General features: G+C 46.7%; 1 protein-coding gene across 1 annotated transcript in view; it reads left to right on the top strand.

Moving 5' to 3' along the window:
- Window positions 1-413: 413 nt before the first annotated feature.
- The window catches only part of MGAT5B (alpha-1,6-mannosylglycoprotein 6-beta-N-acetylglucosaminyltransferase B), a 188155-nt gene continuing 165160 nt past the window's right edge, over window positions 414-23408 (top strand). The window contains exons 1-2 of the mRNA XM_090059720.1: window positions 414-1148; window positions 13908-14020. Of these exons, the coding sequence (XP_089915846.1) occupies window positions 1081-1148; window positions 13908-14020 (181 nt within the window). The 5' untranslated portion in view covers window positions 414-1080. The remainder of the gene's footprint in view (window positions 1149-13907; window positions 14021-23408) is intronic.

Genomic DNA, 23408 nt, shown 5'->3' with positions numbered 1-23408 from the left:
ATACAGTAGTGGCTCCATTTTCAAGATGCTTCCTGTCTACAATCTGCAAAGTGCTTTGGGGTGCATATCAACATATAAATGAGCACTATTAATTGCTGTCGTCACTGAAATAGGAGTTTTCTAAACAATACTACAGCCAGGGAGAGCGTCCATAATTCTGTATGGATGTGCTGCTGATGAGATATCGAATTCTCTGGAGTGAAGGAGTCCAAAGAAGCAACGCAACCTCTGCATCAGTCCTAGCATAATTGCTTCATAGAAACTGGACGACACCACACCCTTTTGTTGCCACTAGATGGTGCCCAATTCACAATTTAGCAAGGAAGCTTTCTTCAATCCCTGTTCTAACAGTACAGCCTTCTCAGGTGGAAACAATGCGGTGCCTGCTCAGATTAAAGCAAAGGGCTGGATGCCGAGGATTGTGCAAGGGAGCTCCCGGGATGGGATGGACCTGGATCCTGTAACCTTTGCATCCCTAGATGTGATCAGGAGCCCCACTGGGATCTCAGTGCTGTGCCGACTTTGGACTGCAGAGCATTGCCAGAGGACGGCAAGTAGCTGGAAGTGCTGAACGCTGGCAGGGAGATGTCAGGCATTTGACTCCAGATGAGGTGAGGCTATTGGGAGGATAAAGTGGAGGTGATGAAGGTTCCCATGAGCAGGAATCGAGGTCTCCCCCACCTTGCCCAGCAGTGGATTTGTCTTCTCCAAGGAGAGATGGACGGAGAGAAGTGCTGCTATTAGCTACCACCTGCCTCCAAAATGTGAATAACAATAATAATAACAACCAAATCCCACCAGTGCACACAGTTCAGTTGCTCTCCCTCTGCTGAAAGGTTGTTCATCGAGAGCCGACAAAGGTTTGCCAGGGAGAGCTTCCCCTTGGAAGAGGAGGAGACCACCTCCACAAGAAGACCTGTAGTCCCTTGCTGTGAACTTGGATCGGCTGGGGTTATTTTGGTACTGCCCCATGCACAAATCCTTCTCATCCAGCCAACCATGAGCTTCGAAGAGTGGCAGCGTGTGGCAGTTTAAAGTGTCAGGTTGCTTCTTTTTCCTTTTCTTTGCTAAGTTTGAACAATGATCACTGTCAATTCGGATGGAAAAATAATGGTCAGAAGATGTCTCGTCACCTTGAGACCTTTTAGGTAAAGTTCCTTTTATTGCCCTATTTCCTGTTTTCTCTCTGCCTTTTCAACCTAGCCTGCTTTTAGCACCAGGGGATCAGAATCTAAGAAGTCCTCTAAGACTAAAATCTTGTGTCAGTTGCTGTTTTCCAGGGGAATCGATCCCAGATTAAAGTGTCAAGAATCCAAGTAAGTGTGTCGTTAGGTCAGTGTGATGGGAGCTGATGTGTGGCTCTGTTACAAGCTGCACGTTGACTTCTAATTTATTCATTATGCTAATATCTGGTGGGTATTGGTTACAGGTTTTTAAATGCCTTTTTAAGTGATGTTTGTACCACACTGGAGAATCAATACATACAAATTAGAAGCTAGCTTTGACTCTCAGTGATAGTGGTGCTAATCCACTGATTATTTATGGGTAAGACAAGATTCATACTTGTAGCCAATGGCAGAATTTGGTCCGAAGTCAGACAGTAATAGCTCCCCTCCCCATTTGTGTTTGTGCATTTCCACCTACAGTTCCCTGCAACAACTAGAAAGTTTTACAAGTCTTACAGTTGATTTGCCTAAACCCCCTGCGATAAATCTCCCCTTTTTTGCTTCATTAATAATGTGAAGACACATTTCCCCCAGTGCTTGCCTGCTTGCTTATTTTGGAGGAAGTACAGCTCATTCACTTTCAGCCAACGAAGGGCACTAATTTGACTCTTATTTGTATGTGTTTTTTGAGGGGAGAGGAATTTGTAAAAACAGGCCAGGATTGAGGGACAACAGGAGCGAAGCAAACTCATCTCAGAAGTTACAAGTCGCCCAAGTAGTAGAAAGGAGTCTGTGGAGTGTGTTTTAGGAACTGGGGAATCCTGGGTTTTTAACTTGGCCAGGTTTGGTCAGAGCTGTCTCTTTCTCTGATGGCATAAGCTTGAAGAATGCTGGCTGATGATATTTCTTCTATCTGGTCTGTCTCCATGACTGGAGTACTTCTTGAGCGCATAATGATCTTCAATGGATTTATCCACACAACACCCCTGGTCAGGTGGGGTGGTGGTAGTAACTTCCTTGTACAGACGGAGACTGAGGCTAACAGAGGCACTAAAGGCCATAGTCACAAAGGTATTTAGGAGCCTAGCTCCCTATTGAAATCCATGCGAATTTAGGTGCCTAAATACCTTTGCGAATCCAGATGTGACTTGCCCAAGGTGGCACAGGAAGTCTGTGGCAGTGTGGGGGAAACTGAATCCAGGTTTCCCAGCACTAGTGCTCTGTCTACTGAACCATCCTTCTGTATCCTCTGGGCAAGCTGGGGTGCAGGGAAGTAAGTCTGGTTGAAAGTAGGTCACTGAGGGACAGTGTCTCCGCATTAGCTCGGCAGGGACTTTAGCTGCAGTTGCACCACAAAGAGGTTGAGGGGTAATGAACGGCGGGGAGAGGGTGAGCCAGCAAGGCTGCTCTGTGGAGCAGATGTCTGTTGGGAGCAGAACTAGCTACCTGCAGTGACAACTGAGGGAAGGGAGAGGTACGTACCTGAGGCTGGGGCAGCTGGGGGTGTCTGGATCGAGTGGTGGGAGCATTCCTTTTTCACCCTGGGGAAGTCTTGGCTCCTCTGAAGCACCCAGAAGAACTCCAATAAGCTTAATGGGCAATTTGTATACCCCTGGGTTGGGGCAGGGGCAGACTGGGGCACAGACCTATCCAGGAAGCAAGGGGCCAGCGAGGGACCATAATTGTAGCAATGCACCCGCTGTGCCAGTTGTCATACACTATACACAGGCATCTCGTAGAGCTGTCACTTTTTCTCATGATGAATGACACTCAGTTTAACAGAAGAGCAAACTGTGTTGCTGTGCTGGGCTTCGGGGCTGCCTTCCACAGGGGAGCATGCCCAGTGCAGCTTCAAGAGGGCCTATTTGCTGATCTTCATGACTGTGCTTATTAAACACCAAGATGAAGTTATCAGCAGATGCTTGCCTGTTGGGAGAGAGAATCCTGGAGTGGTAAAATCTTATTTCCAGCTGCATCCCAGGATCTAGACTTGCATAGGATAAACAGCAGAGAGGCACAGGCAAAATCTGATTAAAATAAGGCTGGGGAGTCTGACCGGAATAAGCCCATGAGAGAGCAATATGGTGATGGTGAAAGGTGATCAGATGGGAGCACTAGTGACAAAGTCCTAAACAGAATTAGGGACTTGGCAATAATCCCTGTGTACCTGGGACCTGATTCTGCTGTCAAACTTGTGTAAATAAGGAACCACTCCATTGAAACAGAAAGGCCTACACTGCTGCTGTTCTGTCTTAAGTGAGAGCCAAATTGGATCTTTTCCTACATCTGAGTGTGAAACAAAATACAAAATCTCAAGGAAAATAGAACAGGAATGTGTCTGGGACTGACAATGTAACTCAGGGCGTTCCCTCTTGCAACATTTAAGCAATTCAGTGACCAGTAATTTTTGATGGTTGAACTTGTTAATGGTGTTGTGTTGGGATATTTTAATGTGCAGGAGCTGCGAGGCTAGTATGGCCAGGGGACTGTGATCAAGTGTCCCCCACAGATCCCTGACTTGTAGTGATCATAGCTTTTCTAAACTTTCCCCCACACCCAGCTCTGCTGAGGCACTTCACTACCTCATCTGTCATTCCCCCACCCTACCTATCCTAGTCCTTTAGTTTCCACCTCAACTGGTTGTCTGGATCTTGATCTGTAATTTTCCCTTATTCCCCTCCCCCCCCCCTTTTTTTTTCACTAATCTCCACTGATCTGACAGTGAGTTCCAGTCCTGATTTACAACAAGCCCTTTTGTCCTGTGTACTTTTAGCACCTAGATCCTCCAGCTGTAGACCACAATATGGCTGTCCTACAGTCTCTGGTTAGCGGCTGCCTAATTTGTTGAGTCCAGATACAAACTGGTACAAATTAGCACAGGTCCTTTTGAAGTCAATGGACCAGATCTTCAGCAGGAACCCACTGAAATCAATGGGATGGATTGATAACTGGTTCAAATTGACATCAGTCCACCAAATACCAACAGGAGAGTTGACCTGTTGAAAGGAAAAAGGACATCAGTCAATTCATTCATTATTTACCTTGCCTGATAAGATTTGTAAAGAGGCAAAAAGTCCCCAGCCTGTAAGTACCCAGGGATGGAGGAAATTCCCTGGTTGGCAGCACTCTGCAAGACACACTAAGGGACATAAAACATTGGAAGAAGGATTTACACAGTCTTGTGGGATGACTCCTTTTTGCCTTCAAAATCAAAGAGCCCACAAGGGACAGATTCAAGGAAACACCGTCAGTAACTTAGAATTCATCACTAAGGTTACCATGAGGCGCTAATAATGCCATGGTCACAGGTTTGATCCCCATACAGGAAACAAGACCTTTCCTGCCCCAGGCAGGGGCTTGGACTAGATGACCTCTTGATGTTTCTTCCAGCCCAACTTCTTTATGACTCTAAACCGTGGTCATTGACCCAATCACCTGCTTTCTCAGCAGTGGTGAGTGGTGTGAAAGCATATATATAGGAAGCCAGAGACATTTGTTTCTTCAGTGTCCACGAATGAATTGATAAGAGCAAGAAAGTGTATTCCATGCCTTCTTTTTATTGCTCCCCTTGAGGATGAATGTTAATACTTAGCAATTTGCTGTCATTTTCCTCCTTGCTCTGTGTAATAACCCAAGCTGCGAATCCTCCGGTGTTTCAGGACTACGGACAGCTCATCCCCTCACCGGTTGGTAATGGACAGGCTCCTGCCTGCATAAACCCTCCTGTGGTTTATTACATATCAGCATCCAGAAAACTCATGGCCAGATCCTTCTCTTTGTTACTGTGGTGTAGCTCAGACATGACTTCACACTATGGATATATCTATGGATATATTCCACATCTGTAGTAAAATCAACTGAGCACAGTTTGGCTCTGTCCTCTCTTGGATAGAATCCCAAAGCCTCTTATTGTGAGTATTTTAGTCTGGGGTAGAACTGGAGAAAGGATTGTCATTTATGGCCTATACAATCAAAGTATCCCAATGCTTAAGCTTACCATGGGATGGTAGTTACACTAACCGCCAAAGAAAACTGTTCCTTGGTCAAAGCTCTGTGTTCTCAGCGAGGTAAAACTCGTGGACCAGTTTTGGAACATGGAGCCCAGTACAGGTCTGACATGGGTTGTGAATTTCTGTTGCTTTCCATGGATTTAATTCTGACTTATACAAGTCTCAGAGTCAGATCAGAGTTAGGTACATTTGTCCCACTCACTAATATTAGACAACAGCCCAGGTGTCTTTTGAAATTAAACAAAGACCTATCTCCTCTTCAGACATGATCAGAACACAGTGAAAGAGATGGAAACTTCAAGCTAAAATGGCCAAACCCTGAAATCTCTTTATACAAATCTTTATATCACAGCAACAATTCCACTGATCAGAATGCTGCTCCTCTCCTAAGTAACTTCATTAAGATTTGGCCCTGATATATTTTTAAGTGTCTGAAATCTTGAGCCTCCCCCGATTTCTCTGAAACTCATTTGAAATCGTGAAGATTTTTTCCCTTCCTAATGAGATGCTAGAACACACAGCCCCTTTGAAATATTTTTTTTCTTCAGCAATTGTGGAGGTTTCTTTTTACTTTCTTTCCTTCTCCAGTGGTCCAAATTGTTAATTAAATGCAGTGTTTAACCATCACTCCTTGCCAGATTATAATTATGAAGATTAAAATGCATAAACAAGGTCTTGCATAATGATGAAGATATTATCAATAGGCAGGATTTGAAAGGAGAGCAGGATCAACTCTGATTATTTAAATATCAGTCCCCCAGGTAAGGCTTCATTTAATTTTGCCTTTGGGGACAAGAGGGAGACTGTACCAGGTCAAACGAGACCATCAGGCTAGTCCAATAAATATGATCTTTCTTTGGTTGCTGTGTAGCATTATCATCATTATTTGTTTTACTGTAGTGCTCAGAAGCCCCCACTGAGATCCATGCCAGTAGTGCAGACTTGTGGGAATAGATGGTACCTACCCTCACAATCTCACGCTCTCAGGAGACACACCAGTTGAAGTAGGGGTAATGGAGACATTAGTAATCACCACCTTACATTCATGGAAATGAAGCTCAGAGGTAATAAGTGACAAGGTTAAGGTCATACAAGAAATCAGTTGCAGAGAACACAATGCAGCACAAGCCTTCGCTGTCCCAGGTCAGTTCCTCTGTCTCCCTTGGACTGAGGTGTGCTGGTGTCTCTGCTCCTGAGTCTTTGCTGCTGTAGTTGCCTGGGCTAGCCAGGTGCAGTGAGCACAGGCATCCTTCCTTTTGCTGTGTAGACAACGCTCCCCCATTTATCAGATCTACTTTCACTGAGGGGTGAAATGTGTCCCAACATTTACTGTGCTGCTGAATTTAGGCCTGACAGTCTAGAGCAGGTCTGTGCTCAGGGATGAACAAAGAAGGGATAAAAAAGGTTTAAAAAACACCACACGGTTCAGGCATCCTGGCACTTGAGATAACTTTGGTTCCTCAGAGGCAATCACCCTCTAGTAAAGTAAGAACATCCCAGAAAGAGGACAGAGTATTGGTGCATCTCACAGGCAACCATCACCATTTTGGTCTCCCTTTCAAAGCCCTTCCTAGTCCTGCCCCTCTTTCTTTTCTTTCACTGCTGTGCCCCCCTCCAACCACTCTGCCAAGATACCAACATGGACCACCCACCACCTCCTGTAGACATGTAGGAGTTTCTCTGTCCTAACCCTTATGTATGAAATTCCCTTCCTGAGCTGACGTAAATGGCCACTGTGGTCTGTCAAAAACTTTTCAAGACCATCTGCAATTGTAATGCCTTCTAGGCAATGGCTAGGCTGAGAGGCAGCTGGGGAAAGTCAGTGATTTGCTAGGTAATTGGAAAGCTCTGAGCATGTCCATGTGGAGCTGGCACTTGTTTAGCAAGATGGCCTTGTATTTATAGCGCAGGGCTAAGTGGGCTTGTATTTATAGTGCTGGGCTGAGATGCAGTTGATTTGGGTTCTACTACCAGCTTCATTATATGCTGTGTATGGGATGCTAGGCAAGTCAGTCAGGGTTTATCTACCCATGGGGTACATCTACATGCACATATTAATGCGATACAATAAATGCTGGTGTTTATTGCACTGTAGTTTATTGCTCCCAGATACATATTTACTAGAGGTGCATGGATACATTGGTTCAATATCAGATTGGCACCGATATAAAGAAAATTGATAATATCAGAAATTGGCCTGATGTGGCTGATAATTGGCCAATAAATGCCTGTGCAGGCATGCAACTGCAGCGCAGCACACAGACAGCAAGAAGCAAAGCCAAGCAGCTTGGAGAGCTGCGTCTAGCTAGTAAGTCTATTGTTGTAGAAAGGGAGTGGGGAGGAAAGGGGCATGGGGAGGCAGTTCAAGGCCCCTATGGTGATGGAGTGTGTGGGGCTGGGGCAGGTGTTGGCCCAGCCAGGGTGGGGTGGAGCATGGGACGGAGCCATGTCTTGTCCAGGGTGGGGGTGGCTCCCACCACTGAGCACATCTTGGGAGGGCATGGAAGGGGAGGTGTGTGCCACTGGATCTGCACGGGGTATGGGTGGGGTGGGGTGGGCTGGGGCTGCGCTGGCCTCTTCCCCACACATGGGGGGAGGAGGGTTGGACCAGGGCTGTGCTCTGGGTAGGTGGCAGCAGCACTGGGAGGGCAGGCTACAGGACGGCTATGGCAAAATTTGGGGTGGCTGCAGTCACCCCTGTAGCTCCCTTCTCAGTGCTGCTGCCACCTGCCCCAAGCACAGTCCAGCCTAGCTCAGCCCCTGCTGGGAAGAGCCTGGCGCAGCCCTGGCTTCAGCCCTGGCCTGCAGCTGCAGCCCCCCCCCGCCATGTGCAGATCCAAGAGGCACGTGCCCCCCCATGTGCTCCCAGGGTGCATGCAGTGACAGGAGCTTCCCCCCACCCAGTGCACCCCAGATTAGCCTTAGCTCCATTCTGCATCCCCACCCTGCCCCAGCTGGGTAGCACCTTCCCCAGCCTCTCCCTCATCACAGGGGCCTTGATCTGCCCCCCCTCTTCCATCCTCCCCCTGCTTTCATCACAACAGGTACTTACCAGCTGTATGTGGCTGTATTGGAAATCAGATCAGTATTGGCCAATATGCCTCCTTAAAAACTGTCTATCGGTATCAGCCCCCAAAATCTCTATTGGTGCACCCCTAATGTTTACATACACCTGGGATTGCAGCATTACATACACCTGGGATTGCAGCATGTCGAGCTACATTGGAGCAGCTCCAGCTGGCAGGAGGCCTGGGGGGGAGGGAGATCAGGCTGCCAGCCTAGAGCTGCTCCCTGCCGGCTCAGTGCGCTGCAGAGGGGCTGGCTGGGGCATGAGGGTGCTTCAGTGTGGGGCCAGCTGGCAGGCAGCCCCAACATTGAAACACCCTGATGCCCCAGCCAGGTGGAACATTAGCTACATGTGTGTTGCTGTGGAGTAAATTAGTTTACACTGTCCTAATAGGGGCGCATGTATAGACGTGCAATGTTTACTGCCCAGCTAATTAATCTACTGCATGATAAACATGTTGTATAAAAGTGCCCAGGGACTCTCAGGAACAGTTCATCTAGATTGAGTAAACTTGTAACTTTTTAAAGTGGCTTAGTTCAATTGTTTTATATCCCTGTGTGGACACTTGTAGCCACAAATAACATAGGCTCAGATTAATCTACTTTCCCTCACTTCTAAAATAACCATGTAAGGTTTTAATGCAGTTTAATTAATCCACTTCAAAGCCACAGGATTGATTTGGATTAACTTTCCTGTTTTGTCTCTGTGTAAACAGGCTCATATGATGGGCTTTTCCAAGAGTCCTCTGTGAGTTAGGCATTGACAATCAAAGGAGTGCAGCATCTAACACCTTTAGAATTATTAAAAATCCCAGCTTTAATTTAATTCGTGTCTCAACTCCCCAGCTGCAAAATAGGAATGACAAAATAACAATACCTTCCTGCTGTAGAGGGCTGTCCTGAGGAGAAGACCATCAGTGAGTGGGGTTTGGATACTAGGGCTGTGCAAAGCTTTGGGTGGTGATTCAGTTCGGAGGAGATTCAGCCCAATTTGGTGGCTGAATCTGAATCGAATCAGGGGACCAGTTTAAAGGTCCAAATTGATTCAAAGCTCTCCAAATCTTCAGAAAAGATTCAGAGAGCTTTGATGATTCAGGCAGCCCCCCATGGCTGCATCAGGGAGCTGAAGCCAGACTCCTAGATGATAAGTACTAGGGGCAAGGGAGGGGACCATGGGGGGACCCCAGCCCCACCATGGCTGCCCCCACCTGTCCCAGCTCCTGGTATTTTAAAGAAAAGACCTGGTACTCACTGGGTGCTGCTGAGCAGGGTTTGATACCCACTGCTCCACACCTCATGGAGGGCTCTGCACAAGCTCCCTGCTCCCCCAGCCCCACCACAGCTGTCCTGCCTGGGCCAGCTCTGTCCCTTTAAGAAGAAAAAAAAAAAAAGCAGAAAAAAGCCCCTGGACTCGCCACTCCTGCAGTGGCCTTGGGGCTTCAAGGGCTCCTGCAGAGCCCCCCATGTGGCGGGGGGGCAGTGGAGGCAGCGCAGATTGCCCCCCTGGCTGGCAGGAGCAGTGAGCGCGGGGCTTTTCTTGTTTTTTTTTCTTAATGAGCCATAGCTGGCCCAGGTGGGGCACCTGTGGGGGAGGTTGGGGGGGGCTCATGCAGAGCCTCCCATGCAGTGTGGGGCAGCGGGGATTGCCTGCCCAGTAGCACCTGCTGAGTTGGGGTGTTTTTCCCTCAAAGAGCTGGGAGCTGGGGCAGGCAGGGTAGCCATTGCCAGGCTGAGCATGGTGGGCCTGGCTGATTCAGAGATTCGGCAGCAGCTGAATCTCTGAATCAGATTTGGCCAAATCAAATCGGGACAGGGATTCGAATCACTTTTCCCCTAATCAGCCAAATCTGAATCTGACGCAAATACAAGCTGCTTTGGACAGGCCTATTAGATACCAGGGTAGTAAAGGTGAAGTGAGTTCAAAACAGCAAATTAATAGCTGTGTATAGGTTTCTTGTTCTTCTCCCCCTTCATACAATGCTTAGCACCCAGCATAAGAGATCTGTGATCCTCAGTCAGGCCTGTGGGCATAAATAGTTAAAATATTAAGGAGCTGATCCACTGAGGACAGAAATCAGTGTCCTCACCTGCAGGGCCTGTGACAAACTGTCCTGCTCCTTTAAGCAGTAAAGGTCCAGGGCCATGGAGCCCTGTTAATCATCAGAGCCAGCTGGGAAGGGAGCAAGGGATTATAAAAGCCTGCAAGGGGCTTAATTGAGGAGCAGCAGGTTTGAGTAGAGTAGGGTTGAGCTCACCTTCAAGTGCTGGGATAGGCAAAGGTGACTGAGGCCTGGGGTAGGTAGAGGGGTTGCTTTCCTTTGGATGTTGTTGATGGTATGGTGACGTAGGCTGTGATGTAGTAGCTCAGGGAAGCGGTTGGTATGTGAGGGAGCCAGAGCTGGTCCCTTTTGGGGTGAAAGAAGAAAATAGTGAACAGCTTGCCTTGTGGTAAGTTGTTCTTCAGAGTAGCATGGGGCAAACTAAAAAGAACAACCTGGAGGGTGAGGTGACTTCCCTGAGAGAGAAGATGGTGCCCTGATGAGGGCAGGAGCTATCAAGCTTGTCAGGGGTGGCGCTGGATAAGGCTTTATTTTTAGTGGATGAGGGGAAAAGAGTGATGAGATCAGACAATGCTGTTCAACATTTGGATCTTGCTGGGAGCTCAAATGCTAGTTCTTGAGTTGGCTGTGACATAAGGGCATTGAGAAGAATAACGTGGTCTGCTCTTGATACAGTGAGAGGCCTGTGGGTAGATCTGGGTGGCACTCTCTAACCAATTTGGGAGTGGGGAAGGGGCAGGGAAGTGGAAAAACTACTAAGATGTTACGTTACAATTGTTCTGAATCAAACAAAAACCTGCTGCAGCTGAGTCAGACCATCAGGTCTCAGTGTTTTACAACTGTTTCAGCTTTTCACTTAAATGGATTTAATCACTAAGTTTCCTTTTTAATTTAAAAAGTCCTGAAATAGAACATTTGTTCAGGTAAAAAGCAACCTTTTGTTTGACCCAAAAGAAACACATCTTTCATGTAGCTCTGCCCCAGGCACTGCAGCCTGTGGTGAAGAGAGGAATTGTTCTGTTCTGCTATTTTGGCCCAAGTTTCAGTAGAAGAATAAAACTAGCTTAATGAGAACTAGGTGCAGCAGTGAGAACCGCACCAACGCGTTTGCTGTGCCAAAAGGTCTTTCCATCTACCTTGCTTCTGTGATTGGCAGCCAAGTATTTTTAAAAGTGATTAATGCTAGTATTTCTTGTTCCCTTGAAGTCTATGGGAGTGGTTACCCCAAACTGGACTCTAATCCTGGTTCTCAAAGATGCTTTGAACACTGAACTCAAAAGCTTTTATACCTTTGGAAAAAAAGAGCCTGTTGTAGTTTTTTAGATGCCCGCCTAGTGCTATAAAACTGCTTGTGGAAAATTAACCAATATGATATTTGGATGCACGAAATTACTAGATATCTTTGTAAACCTTGATCACCACTGACCATATGACCAGTTTTACTTGGTGCCCTAGCTATTTGCCCTTTCCTCCAGTCAAATGTTGCTGAAGCTTTTTCTTTTAAGTTGGATAAAATTATTCTTCCTTCTGATGGACACATGGCAATGGCTATTATTTGCAGCAGAACAGACTTGGATCAAATCTCAGGGGGAGAAGAGGTCATGACAGCAAGTGCTAGAGGGTAATGGAACAAGATGCATAGGGAAGCTGTGGAATTTCCTTTGGAGGTTTCCAAGAAAGGGCTGGATAGGGGTGTCACTGGCATGGCTTGGGAACAATGCATCTCCCTGCTTGGGCAGGGGACTGCACCAGATGATCCTTGATGTCTGTTCCAATCTTTTGGCTCTAAAACAAGAATGACCCCTTTTGCCAGTAGGGACAAAATATGGCATGCGAGAGTGCTAATCCATGGAAACCTCCCCCATCCCTATTCCTATATCACAGACAACTCGTAGTCCCAATGAGCATGTTCTGTTAATTTAACACTTAGTATAGTGTCTGTTCCAGCTCACATCCTACTGAATGAAATCAGTAAGAGGAACAAGGGAATGGCAGTGCCTAGCATGCACGTGTTCATTTCAAGTCAAGATCAGCAATCTGACCAGCGTAGGGCCCACAACCCGATTGTCAGCCTCGCACCTCGCCTGTCCTCCGAATGCAGAGCTGGGCACAATGGGTAGCTCATTCAAATAATGGTAGCCTAGTTACATATAGAGTGATATCTTGTAGCCGCTTGGCACAGGTGTAAATAACAAAGGAAGGTGCAAGGCCTCTCTCCCTTGGAGGCTTTCTCAGTATAAAAGAGAGCATCATTAAGTTACAATAGCTCTCAGCCTTTGCAGCAGAGATTGGTGTTTGATTTGCTAGATGTTATATGAGACAATCCCTGCACTAAAGAGCTTGTTGTCTGAATAGCAAGATGCACAGAGGTTGCAAAGGGAAGCAGATGCATGGAGGTGATGAAAATTAGGGTCAGACCCAAGACTCTGTACTTCCTAGACCAAACCACTGTGCCTCTGACTAGTGCATTGGATGGGTATTGTACAGTTCTTGTCACCACTTCTGAGGAGGTGAAAGGAGACCTGGGTGCCAAAGAAAGCAAGGCCTTTCACTTCTCACTTACCTGCTAACAGCTGGCTTGGGTTGAATAGTGTGGGCATAGCCCTCTTGGACTGAAGAGTTTAAGCATTAGGCAGAAGGTTAGCTGGGTGGCATCTTAGAGACTAGCGATACCTATAGCATCCAACAAGTAGATTGTTGCCTATGAAAGCTCATGCCTTTCTGAACTAGCTAGTCTCTAAGGTGCCACCCAGCCTCACCATCTGCCTGACTTCAGACTAACACAGTTAAGCTTTATAGTGAACATTAGTGTACAACCCTCTTACTTGCCCAAAATGGGACAAAGGCATAGCCAAAGAAAAACAAGAGGTAATGTACCATCATTCTACAGAACAAGACATCACTTAACAAGTTTAGGTCTATGTTGCATGACACAATGTTATGGAGGCCATGAGCAAGTTGGATTCAAAACAGGATAGGCCATTCATATGGGTAATGGGCAATAGGTTAAATAGCTATGAAACATATTAGCCCTTGGGCTTCAGGACAAAAATCAGTGACTTAGTGCTTGAGGTCAGGAAGACATGGCTACTATGTCTTCCTGTAGAAGACATGTCTCCTGTACTGTACCACTGCCAGTTAGAAAGGCTTTATACCTTTCTGGAAAGCATTTGCTACAGGCCATGGTTTGGCAATGGGAAATTGGACTGTAGTTCAGACTGGTGGCCTGAGCTGGTGTGATGTGTCATGTCTCCAGAAAGGATCAACACTAGTGATATGGATAACCCTCATTGAAACAGTCAAAAAGGGACTATTAGAGCTAAGAATTGGATCACTGCCAAGGGGCAGAGTTTACGGTCTTGGATCCAACCCTTCCTTCGTTCCTCTCTGCTTCTTTCTCATGCAGAAGATGGGCTGTTCAATAAGGAAATTTGTGCAAGGATGCTCAAGAGTCTGTGTGATGAAGACTCTGCTAGGAGTCAGACCTGTGAGCATGTCAGGAAAGGACCATTGCCTGTTATCCGTTGATAAGTGGCAGTGACCTGGTTAGCAGGGAAGCTGTTGCTGCTTGCGTCTCCTTATCTTTTCTTCTTCTCCTCCCTCAGGATATTTGTGCTGGGAATTGGATTTTTCACCCTATGCTTCTTAATGACATCACTGGGAGGTCAGTTTTCAGCCAAGCGACTGGGAGACTCTCCCTTCACCATCAGAACCGAAGGTAATTATCAGACATTTTTATTTCTTGCACAGCTATTTAGAAAGGAGGCAATCCAGGCCAGGTCTGTCCTTTGTTACTAGTATTTTTTGGATAAGAAGTTGAGAAACTCAGGAGCGCATGAGTTTCATCTCTTTCCATTGCTGCCCCTTGCTAAACAGACCTTGTGCCTAACAATTATTTTTACTGGCTGTACTAGCTTAGGGCTGGAGGTCTACGTTTCTGGAGATCCTGACACTGCTGTAATCAGCATTAGTTGTTCAATAACTTCCATGTCTGGGTTTATAGTATATCTATTAAGTGTTACAAGTTCTATAAACATTGATGGCAGATTGGCTGGAAATCAGAGGAGACTATGAGGAGCCTGATCCTGAATATTTTACTGATGAAAGGCTTTTCTTGAGAGAAATCATGTCCATCTCTGTTGGGAGGGATGTTTGCTATTTTAATCTCCTTTTCCCCTTCAAAAGAACCACTATAAAAGGAAAGTAGGGGGGCAAACGTGGAGGTCTATCTAAACTAGATGTAATCTCCTTTATATCAATACTTGATAGAGAGGATAGATAGAGAACAAGCAAAAGGTCCTGATGCAATTTTGATGAAGAAGCTCAAGCTATTCAGGACAAATGGTGCAAAAAGCCTGCCTCAGGTTTGAAGAAGAGTAATGCAAGTGATCTTCCAGCTTCCCAGCTGTTTTTGGGAATGCAGCACAACAGGGGTTTTGGAAGTTGGATGGGGAATTGGTGTTGTGCTTGGCCTGCTGGCACCCAGCAGATGGGACAGCTATAGGACATTGGTGGCCAACCTGTGGCATGAGTGCCTGTGCTAGTTATGGCAGCCTCTATGTGTGGCATGCAGCATATTAGGGAGCGCACAGGCAGTATAGTAGCAGATTATGCCACTCGCGGAGGGTGTGGGGCTAATAATGTGGGACACCTGCCAAAAAAGTTGGTCCCAGGTGCTCTAGGGAATTGTGGAAGGGACATGAGCTGAAGGAAGGGAGCATGTGGCAGAGGATTCTGTGACCTGTGTGGATGGTCTCTTGCATGCATCTGTGAGGCACCAGAAACTACCAGTGATATTAATGAGCTAATGCATAAGTAAGGGCTGTAGTGATGGTCTTGATTCCAGTTCAAAGGAAGGTGCTAGCTGACTGCTTGCCCAGGGTGACATGTGAAAAGGTCAGGCAGCTCCAAACACTTGCTAAGTAAAAATGGGCCTGTCTACACATGAATTTATGTGTTCCGAAACTTCATGCACCTTAAGGCGATTTTAGGCACATGTCTATATGTGCACACCATAAGGTGCCTTAACATGGCTCGCTGGGTGAACCCATTTACAATTAGCCCTGAGCAGCACCTTGGACAACCTCCAGCATGTGCAGCCACTCTGGGGCCTGCAGGCGGTGGGCAGGTGCCACCTTGGAAAAGTGGCTGGGAGGATGGTGAGCAATGAGCACATACCTGGCAGGTATGTTGACTGTGTATGTCGATTGAATGGGCCAGAGCCGAGCCTTCAGGGCCCTGTGCTGCCACTGGGCACCGCCAAGAAGAAGTGGCATTTCTCCAAGGTACAGACGCTGGAGCGGTGGTTCCAGCAGCAGCAGTACCTGTTGGTGTGCTCCAGTGTCTTCACCTTGGAGAACAGCTCCTGTCACTGCTTCTTCTTGGCAGCACCCAGGGGCATTGTGGGGCCCTGTGGACTTGGCTGTAGCCCACTCAGTCAACATACATGGTGTTAAGAGGCCTTAAGGCATCTACACATCCCTTGAGGTGCCTTAACTGTTCATGCCTACATCTGATACCTGCATACCTTCCGATATGCAGGTATCAAATTTAGGCATAATTAGTCTAAAATCACCATTTTAAGGTGCATTAAGGGCATGCATGTGTAGACCTATGCCCCTAATGCACCTTAAAAATGGCTAATGCACCTTAAATCAGCATGTGTAAACACACCCAACGTCATAGATTCCTAGACATTAGGGTTGGAAGGGACCTTGCGAGATCATTGGGTCCAGCTCCCTGCCCCAGGGGCAGGAAGTCAGTGGGGGTCAGATCACCCCAGCAAGATAAGCATCCAAGCATTTCTTAAAAGTATCCAAAGCAGGTGCTTGCACCACTTCTGGGGGAAGTCTACTCTGGAGACTTGGATGGTAAAGGAGTTTTTCTTTATGTTTAGTCTAAAATAGTCTTCCAGCAGTTTGTGGCCATTAGACCTTGTCTTCCCTTGGGGTGCCCTGGTGAACAGATGTTTTCCCAGTTCCTGATGCACAGTACACCCCTCATGTACTTATAGGCTGCCATCAAATCACCCTTGAGCCTTTGCTTCTCCAACCTGAAAAGTCCCATGCCTCTCCACCTCTCCTCATAAGGCCTGTTCTCTTGACCTCTAATCATGTCCTGCTATTATGACCTCCCACAGGCTGTTCTGATACTAGATGCAGTGGTTCATGTGCTGGGGTGTTGTTGCTCAGTGTTATCCGAATGGAGTTTCCACTGAATCCCCTGAAGTCTGTCACGGGACGCTCCGGCTTGCTCGTGTAGTTGAATTTAGCCCCCAAGGTCTGGAACAGCCTGCCGCCAGAGGTGGTTCAAGCACCTACTTTGAACACCTTCAAGAGACAATTGGATGTTTATCTTGCTGGGATCCTATAATTGCTGCTGACTTCCTGCCCCTGGGGCAGGGGGCTGGACTTGATGATCTTCCGAGGTCCATTCCAGCCCTAATGTCTATGAAAATGGCCTAGGGACAGTAAAGTACTTCTAACCCCAATATACCAAGGCGAGAGGGAATTTTCGAGACGTCCAGATTCTGCAGCAGCCAGTGTACATGCTCAGTTTACAGCAGCTGAGGGTCTGGTCACCTGAGTGAAATCTGAAGCTGGCTTTCTGGGCAAAGAGAAACCCGCATGAAAGGGAAGGAGCCTGCCATTCTGTGGGTGGACTCCTGCTGGGCACTAGAGGTGTAACTAGGGGCGGGTGAATGGAGCACTAACCCCAAAAGCCAATTTAGAAAGGACACCAGAATGGCAGCCACTGGAGACAGCCTGCTCAGTGGCCTGTCTGTAGAGAGGTACGACCCTCTAGTGCCCATCATGCGTGTGTATGCACATGCACCTCCCTGCCCAGGGCTCCAAAATTCCTCGTTATGCTTCTGCTGGGCACCTAAGGTTCACCTGTGACAGGGAGAGATGACTCCTCTTCACACCATCTGAGCTGAATCCAGCCCGTGCTTTCTCCACTGAATATGTGCTGGCTTTTCCCCCAGAGCATTTCTGGCATTTGAATATTTTTTTTTCTCGGAAGCTGAACAAGAAAGAGAAAGCAAATCATTTCTGCACTATGCTTATGGTTCGCATGTAAAATAATGGAACAAAGCCGTGTCCCTGTGCGAGTAGATTAAAACGGATTCTGCATGTGAGCCCACTCACAGAATAGGAGACTGTCACCTGATAGAGCACAACAATGTGTGGGTGGTTTAAGTCCCTGTCTAATCGGTAGAGCTTCTTGTGCTACCTATAGCATTAAATCTTTCTTGTGCGTCTATGTAAGATGTATTGATGTTTGTGGAGCATGTACGGCGGGAGGGTTCCCAAAATTCAGATGGTGCTTGTAAACTACTTAGTTGACTTGAAAAGGGATTACCATGTAATACTGCCTTTCCTGGTTGTCTTGCTTTTCTCCCTGGCGGATAGAGTACAAAGGAGTTTTTATTTCCCCTTACCAACCCCCTAATTGTTCCTATCATGAACTCTATTAAGTCTCTTCTCTAAGGGATTAGTGTTTACTTGCCTGGTTTTAGTCCAGCCAAATAGAGCAATAGAAAGCTAAGAGATCAATGCCTTCCTTTATTTTTGTGCATGTTTTGCTCAAGTTGGGTGTCTTTTCAGATGTTTCATATAGGCAGGTGGGAGAGAGTTGGCATCTACCATCTGATGGCTACCTGAGTGATGGTCTCTGTTGGTAAGTGGTGGAGTTCGGACTGACAGCAGCTGTTGTATCACTGATTCCTCTGATCAGGACTTCTGTTACAAGCCACCTAACCCACCTGCAGGATGTGATTTCAGGCTAAAGCACTGAAAAGTATTATATTTGAAAAATAAGTGAGTAATGACAGGTTCCTGCATGCCCAAGGGGACCCCCTTCCTAGTCAGATCACCAGCTCCATGATTATTTGAGAAATCTCCCCACGTCCAACCTATGAGTGCTGGTTGACATTAAATGGCTGCAACCCTAAAATAATTGCTGTTATCATGAAATGCCTCTGAGTACCTGCCTTTGCATATGAAGCCTCTAGCGTGTGGTTATCGGACTCAGACAATGGAGAGTAGTTAACCTTAATGACTGTGCTTTTGACTGAACAGTTGGTGTACTAAGGGGTTTGCTGAAGCCCAGGAGAACCATCTTGTTTTTAAAATCTCTTCAGGGAGCTGTTGTTTGATTGAGAAATTCCCAAATGCAAATCAAAGAAGCCATATGTTGGAACTGGGGCATATAAACCAGCGTGGCTCTGAGATGCTGGAAGTACAGGGCATGAGAGAGGTAGAGGTAAGCATGCATTTGTAGTTTGAGGCTGCTGTTCCCCCATGGGACCAACTACACTCAGAGCTGTTCTGAAAAGACCCAGGGTTCGGAAGAGTGATCCTGACCCTAGGTGGAAGGATGCTTTGGTGGTGAGGAAACAGAGGCAGGGAAATAAGGTTGCAGCTGTTCTTGTTTGTGGTTTCTCTTTTGGTCTACAGTCCTGAGCAAAGTGTGACTGGGGGTCTGCTTTCACTGCCATGTGATCCTAGGAGTTAAACTGTAGCTCCATAGCACCCCTTGGCTAACATTTAGGGAGCAGGTATCTTAAGTTACTGGTACAATGTGGGGGATCAGTGTTTGACCTGGAGGACAAAAGCAGTTGGGAGACCATGCACATCAAAGATCTACTAGAGAAGCCAAGTGCTTCTGCCTAATGAGACTCAGGGGAGTTTAGAGCACCCAGACAAAGTGGACTGGCACCCAGTATATCAGCTACCTGAGTGCCCAGCTAGGGGCCTATGACAACTGGCCATGTACAGCCTTGGGGTCAGCTCCTCAGCCTCTCTTAATCTGCCTTGGATTGTTCCAGCTGAAGAGAGCACTCCTGAAGTTCACCTAAGTGGCAATTCTCGTGGCTCCCTGCCAGCTGCCGCCATCTTTCACAGATCCTAGCAGAGCAAGCATGGCAGGACAGTAACATGGCTGTAGCAGATGGCAGTGGAGGGGTTGCTGCAAATAGCTCTAAATTAAAACAACCTTAAAGCTTTGAACTGAGCCCTAGCAGCCCCAGGAGATTAGAGGAGTACAGAAATGATGTGTCCTGTGCTACCACCAGCATGGCAGAAAAATGATTGGTTCCATGATGAAGGATATTGTCCCTTCTGCAGGCCAATTACCACACAAGTCTCTTGCAAGCTCTGAGGGTGGCTATAATCTTTTGGGTGGCTTTTGAGGATTTAGTGTTCACCGGTGCATTTTTCAGGCTGCAGGAAACTCAGAATCCATCTCCTCGCTTTCTGCAATGAACCTCTTCCCCTGAAATTTAAGTTTGCTGTGCCAAATTCTTCTTGGTTAGACCAATGTCAATCTGGAGGGACTTCACTGACTGGGAGGAAGTTACCCCAGAGATATACCTTTACACTCAAGGAAAGAATCTGGTAGGGTAAATCCTTCAGGACTAATGCTGGATTGTTTCCATGAGCTCTTGTCTTGAACTGATGGTCATTTAAAAGATTCTAGCAGATGAAATGATGGTGTGTGCCCAGAGCTACCTTGCTAACATCAGTTTTGCACTGGCGTTAACTCTTGATTTCAGTGAAACTCCAGTTTTCCACTAGTGTGTTGGTCATCCTCAAGCCTAAAGGTGTGGCTGAAGAACGAGCCTTTCGCAGGCTTCTTGATAAAGGTGAAAATTTTCCCCACAGTCTGTTGGGAGCTGATATGTTAAAACTGATTAAATAAATGGGGCCAGAGAGAGACCAGCATCAGCCTGTCATCATACAATACTAGAATTACCATGCTGAGGTCTGTGCATGGAGACTTACCATACCACAGCAAACCTGCTAAAATCTTCATACCAAAGTATGGAAAGTTACTGACCAAGAAACAGAACAGAAAAGAATCAAATATTGCAGTCAAGTGGCTAGGGAGAGGAAAAATCAATCCAAATGTGTAAAGTGTCATCTCTCATTAGTTAGAGAGAGAGGTTATTGGTTAGCCTCTCCTTCTGTCAAGCCATCCTTTGTAATGGGGGAGGAAAGAACTGGTCTATTCAACTCTGAGTTTAAAATGATAACCAGAGCAAAGCTGACAGGCCCAAGGGGAGGAAGAGTAAGGGCTGAGGGTGTGGCAGAGTTGATGTTCCCAGAATCTGAAGTGGCTGATTAATCACGGGTGGGTGCTCAGTGCTGGTAGGTTGTTCTTGATGGCTGTTGCTCTGGTCTTTGGCTTGCATCCCTGTAGGACCACATTTGGCTGGTTTGGTCCAGTCCCATTTCTCTGCTGATCTTTCTCAGGCAGGGAAGGAATGGGTGGGTCATCTCATTTCCTTGTTCTGATGCTTGGGTGAAGAGCCCAGAGAGGAGAGTAGGAATATCAGAGGAGGTGGAATGAAGACTGCAAAGCATGTTTCCAGTTGGTTCTTACTGGTGCAGGCATCCCTGTCAATGCATAGAGATCTGGGCGTTGAGATGTTATGGTGACCCTTGAAGCTCAGGAGTGAAGGTCCAATTCCCTATGGCAAACTGGAGACTTGTCAGCCTTTCCTCCTCTGGGAATGCCTCATTTTCTTCCCTCAAATGATGGCCTGGGAGATGCAGTATGGAACCCCAAATGGCTCAGAAATGGGCAAAGGGTGGAATGGACTTTCCTTTCCTTGTCCTGTTCATTAATTTGACCTTTTTTCTAGCACATCAATCTTGGCCCATTGGTTTTCAGTCCTGTACCTCCCAATTACCAGGTATGAACTCAGTCCAGTCCTTGGGCTACACAAATTGGCTTTTCTGTTTGCATTAATTTAGTCTGTCCCCACCTTTTTTCCTGTCCTGTCTGTGCTTATCTCTCTAGGCAACTGAAACATTTCTATAAACTTGCTTTTACTGCCCCTCAGTTGAACTCACAACTGAGGTAGGCTGGCTGGTGGTTTGGATTATAGAGATCCAATCTTCTTGCGTGTTGCAGCTTTAGGGAGGAAGAAATGGGGAATTGCTTCTCTTATCTGGATGCAGAAGAAGCAGTGAATCTTGACTCTGATGGGATTTTGTCAATCATTAATGGTATTTTTCATATTCCTGTGTCTTCAACTTTTAAAAGTCTTGGGTTTTTAGGCCCTGTCTACCTAATAAACTGAGGGTGGCTAAGACCAGGGTTTTCCAGGCCACAATGGTGCTCTGCACAAACTGCCTTCTAAAATGGAAGCAGGGTAGCTACATCTGCTCAACACTTCAAGTGGCCTAATTACCACTGATGGGGAACAGGGCTGATTAACCTCATCGCTTTACTAATTAGCTGTCTGTAGTGCCACATGGACATGACTACACTGCCTCTGGTTTAGGAGACAACCTGCACAGAGCTCAGCATGTTTGAGGGCACCTCTGCCATGCCTAGTAATCTTACCATGTTGCGTGGTGCAGTGAGCTCTTTCCATACCTGGGGCAGAGGCTGGGGATGACCAAGGATACGTCCTGGTGCCCAGCCCCCTCCCCCCCCCGCCCCAATTTGATATTTAGTTTTGCTTCAATCTTAAACTGAATAACACAGTCCTAGCTCCCTAGCATGTTAGTAAAGCTTCTAGTTGAAAATAAACTGGAGAAAAAGATGTATTGTTCTATGTGACAATAGACCCTGCCATCTGCAACCCCCGCCTTTTCAAAATTCTCAATCTTCCCATGGGGATGGGGTGGGAAATTCTGCTGATCGCTGGAGAGCAGGGGGAAAGGGAGGAGGAATGGAGTATTACCTGCCCTGAGTGTCTGCACTCTGGTGTCAGCTGCTACTGCTGCAGCTCCTGCTATAGCAAGATGGGCTCAGGCTGCTGCAGCTGAGAGACTGGTTGTAGTAGCCCTGTATCATGGACTTCCAAGGGGCAGCCCTCCTTACCCAAGGCATGCTACTGGGTGCAGAGCTACACCTTCCACGGTAAAACCTCCTTGGGGGGTGCGGGAAAGCACTGTTCCACTTGCTGTGCTCAAACCTCAACCGCCCCTTGGATACACTCATGATATGGGTCTGTACCTGCCTGGCTCCTACAGACCTGTCTCATGGGGTTGCACTTGCAGTGACAGAGACTCTTGGCGGGGACCATACTGATGTCTCCTTTAAGTCAGTGCCTGTGTGTCATGCTTGCCATCTTCTCTCTGTGCTGCCAGTTACACTACTGCCACATTGGTATGGTCTCAGTTCTGTAGATCTGGTTACAGGAGCTATTACCCAAGGAGAGAACTCGGAGAATCTGATGATGTGATGTTCTTCCTGTTGGCTGAGACTTGCCAAAACTGAACAGGCCATAGAGCTCCTGGAGAACCTGCACATCCAGATATGAGCCTGGCTAACCTGCATCAAGGGAGCTAGAAAGGAACTCTTGGCCCCACGGCCAAGTGTTGTAGTTTTCACCAAGGTAAATCTGAACTGCTCTGACGCATTCTGATTAGAATGAATAAACCCAATCAGATTAATGAATTAAATCTAATAGTTAATTGAATCCATTCTAATTAGTTGGTTCTAATGACTTTGAATTAGTTAATTGGATTAATTGAGTCTGCTGGAGCATTCCAGTTGGAACGCTCCAGCGTCATGCAGCATCTTGTGTATTCAGCATCCCTGCATTTCAAATGGCAGCGGTGGTGCTTTAACTAAAGCTTATCAAACAGGCTTATTTAAAGCGATCCCACCACTGTTTTGAAATGCAGGACGCTAAATACACGAGACACTGTGGGTATTTTAATTAAAGCCGCTGCCAAGAGCCACTGTAATTTAAAACAGCCCACCTTTCCCTACCCTGTAACATGTTTATAGGGGCCTAATGTCCATAGGATTGCTTTGGATTTGCATTGTGTTAACTCAGAACAGAGTAAAGCCTATTGACTTTTTTCCCCCATATATTGATCAGGGACTTGGCTGTCTCCCTTATTTGCTGATTGTTTGAAAGTATCTGGTTCATGCTCTGTAGATAGAGATGTAGATATACAGGGCATGAGCCAGATGCTTCCAAAACTAATAGTGTGTGTGTGTTGAAAGTATCTATATTTTGAAAGAGTATAAAATATTAGTTTTAGAGAAGGTTTCCAGGATGTGAATGAATCTGCTTTCGACTTGATTCTTAGAAAGGAGCCTATAGAACTCTATTTTTGTAACTGTGATTTGGTAGG

The sequence above is a fragment of the Crocodylus siamensis genome, chromosome 8 (genome assembly GCF_052110815.1).
Source record: "Crocodylus siamensis isolate JL-2025a chromosome 8, ASM5211081v1, whole genome shotgun sequence".
Classification (NCBI taxonomy): Eukaryota; Metazoa; Chordata; order Crocodylia; family Crocodylidae; genus Crocodylus; species Crocodylus siamensis.
The sequence above is the reverse complement of the archived record's forward strand: the minus strand, read 5'-3'. Positions and strand labels throughout refer to the sequence as shown.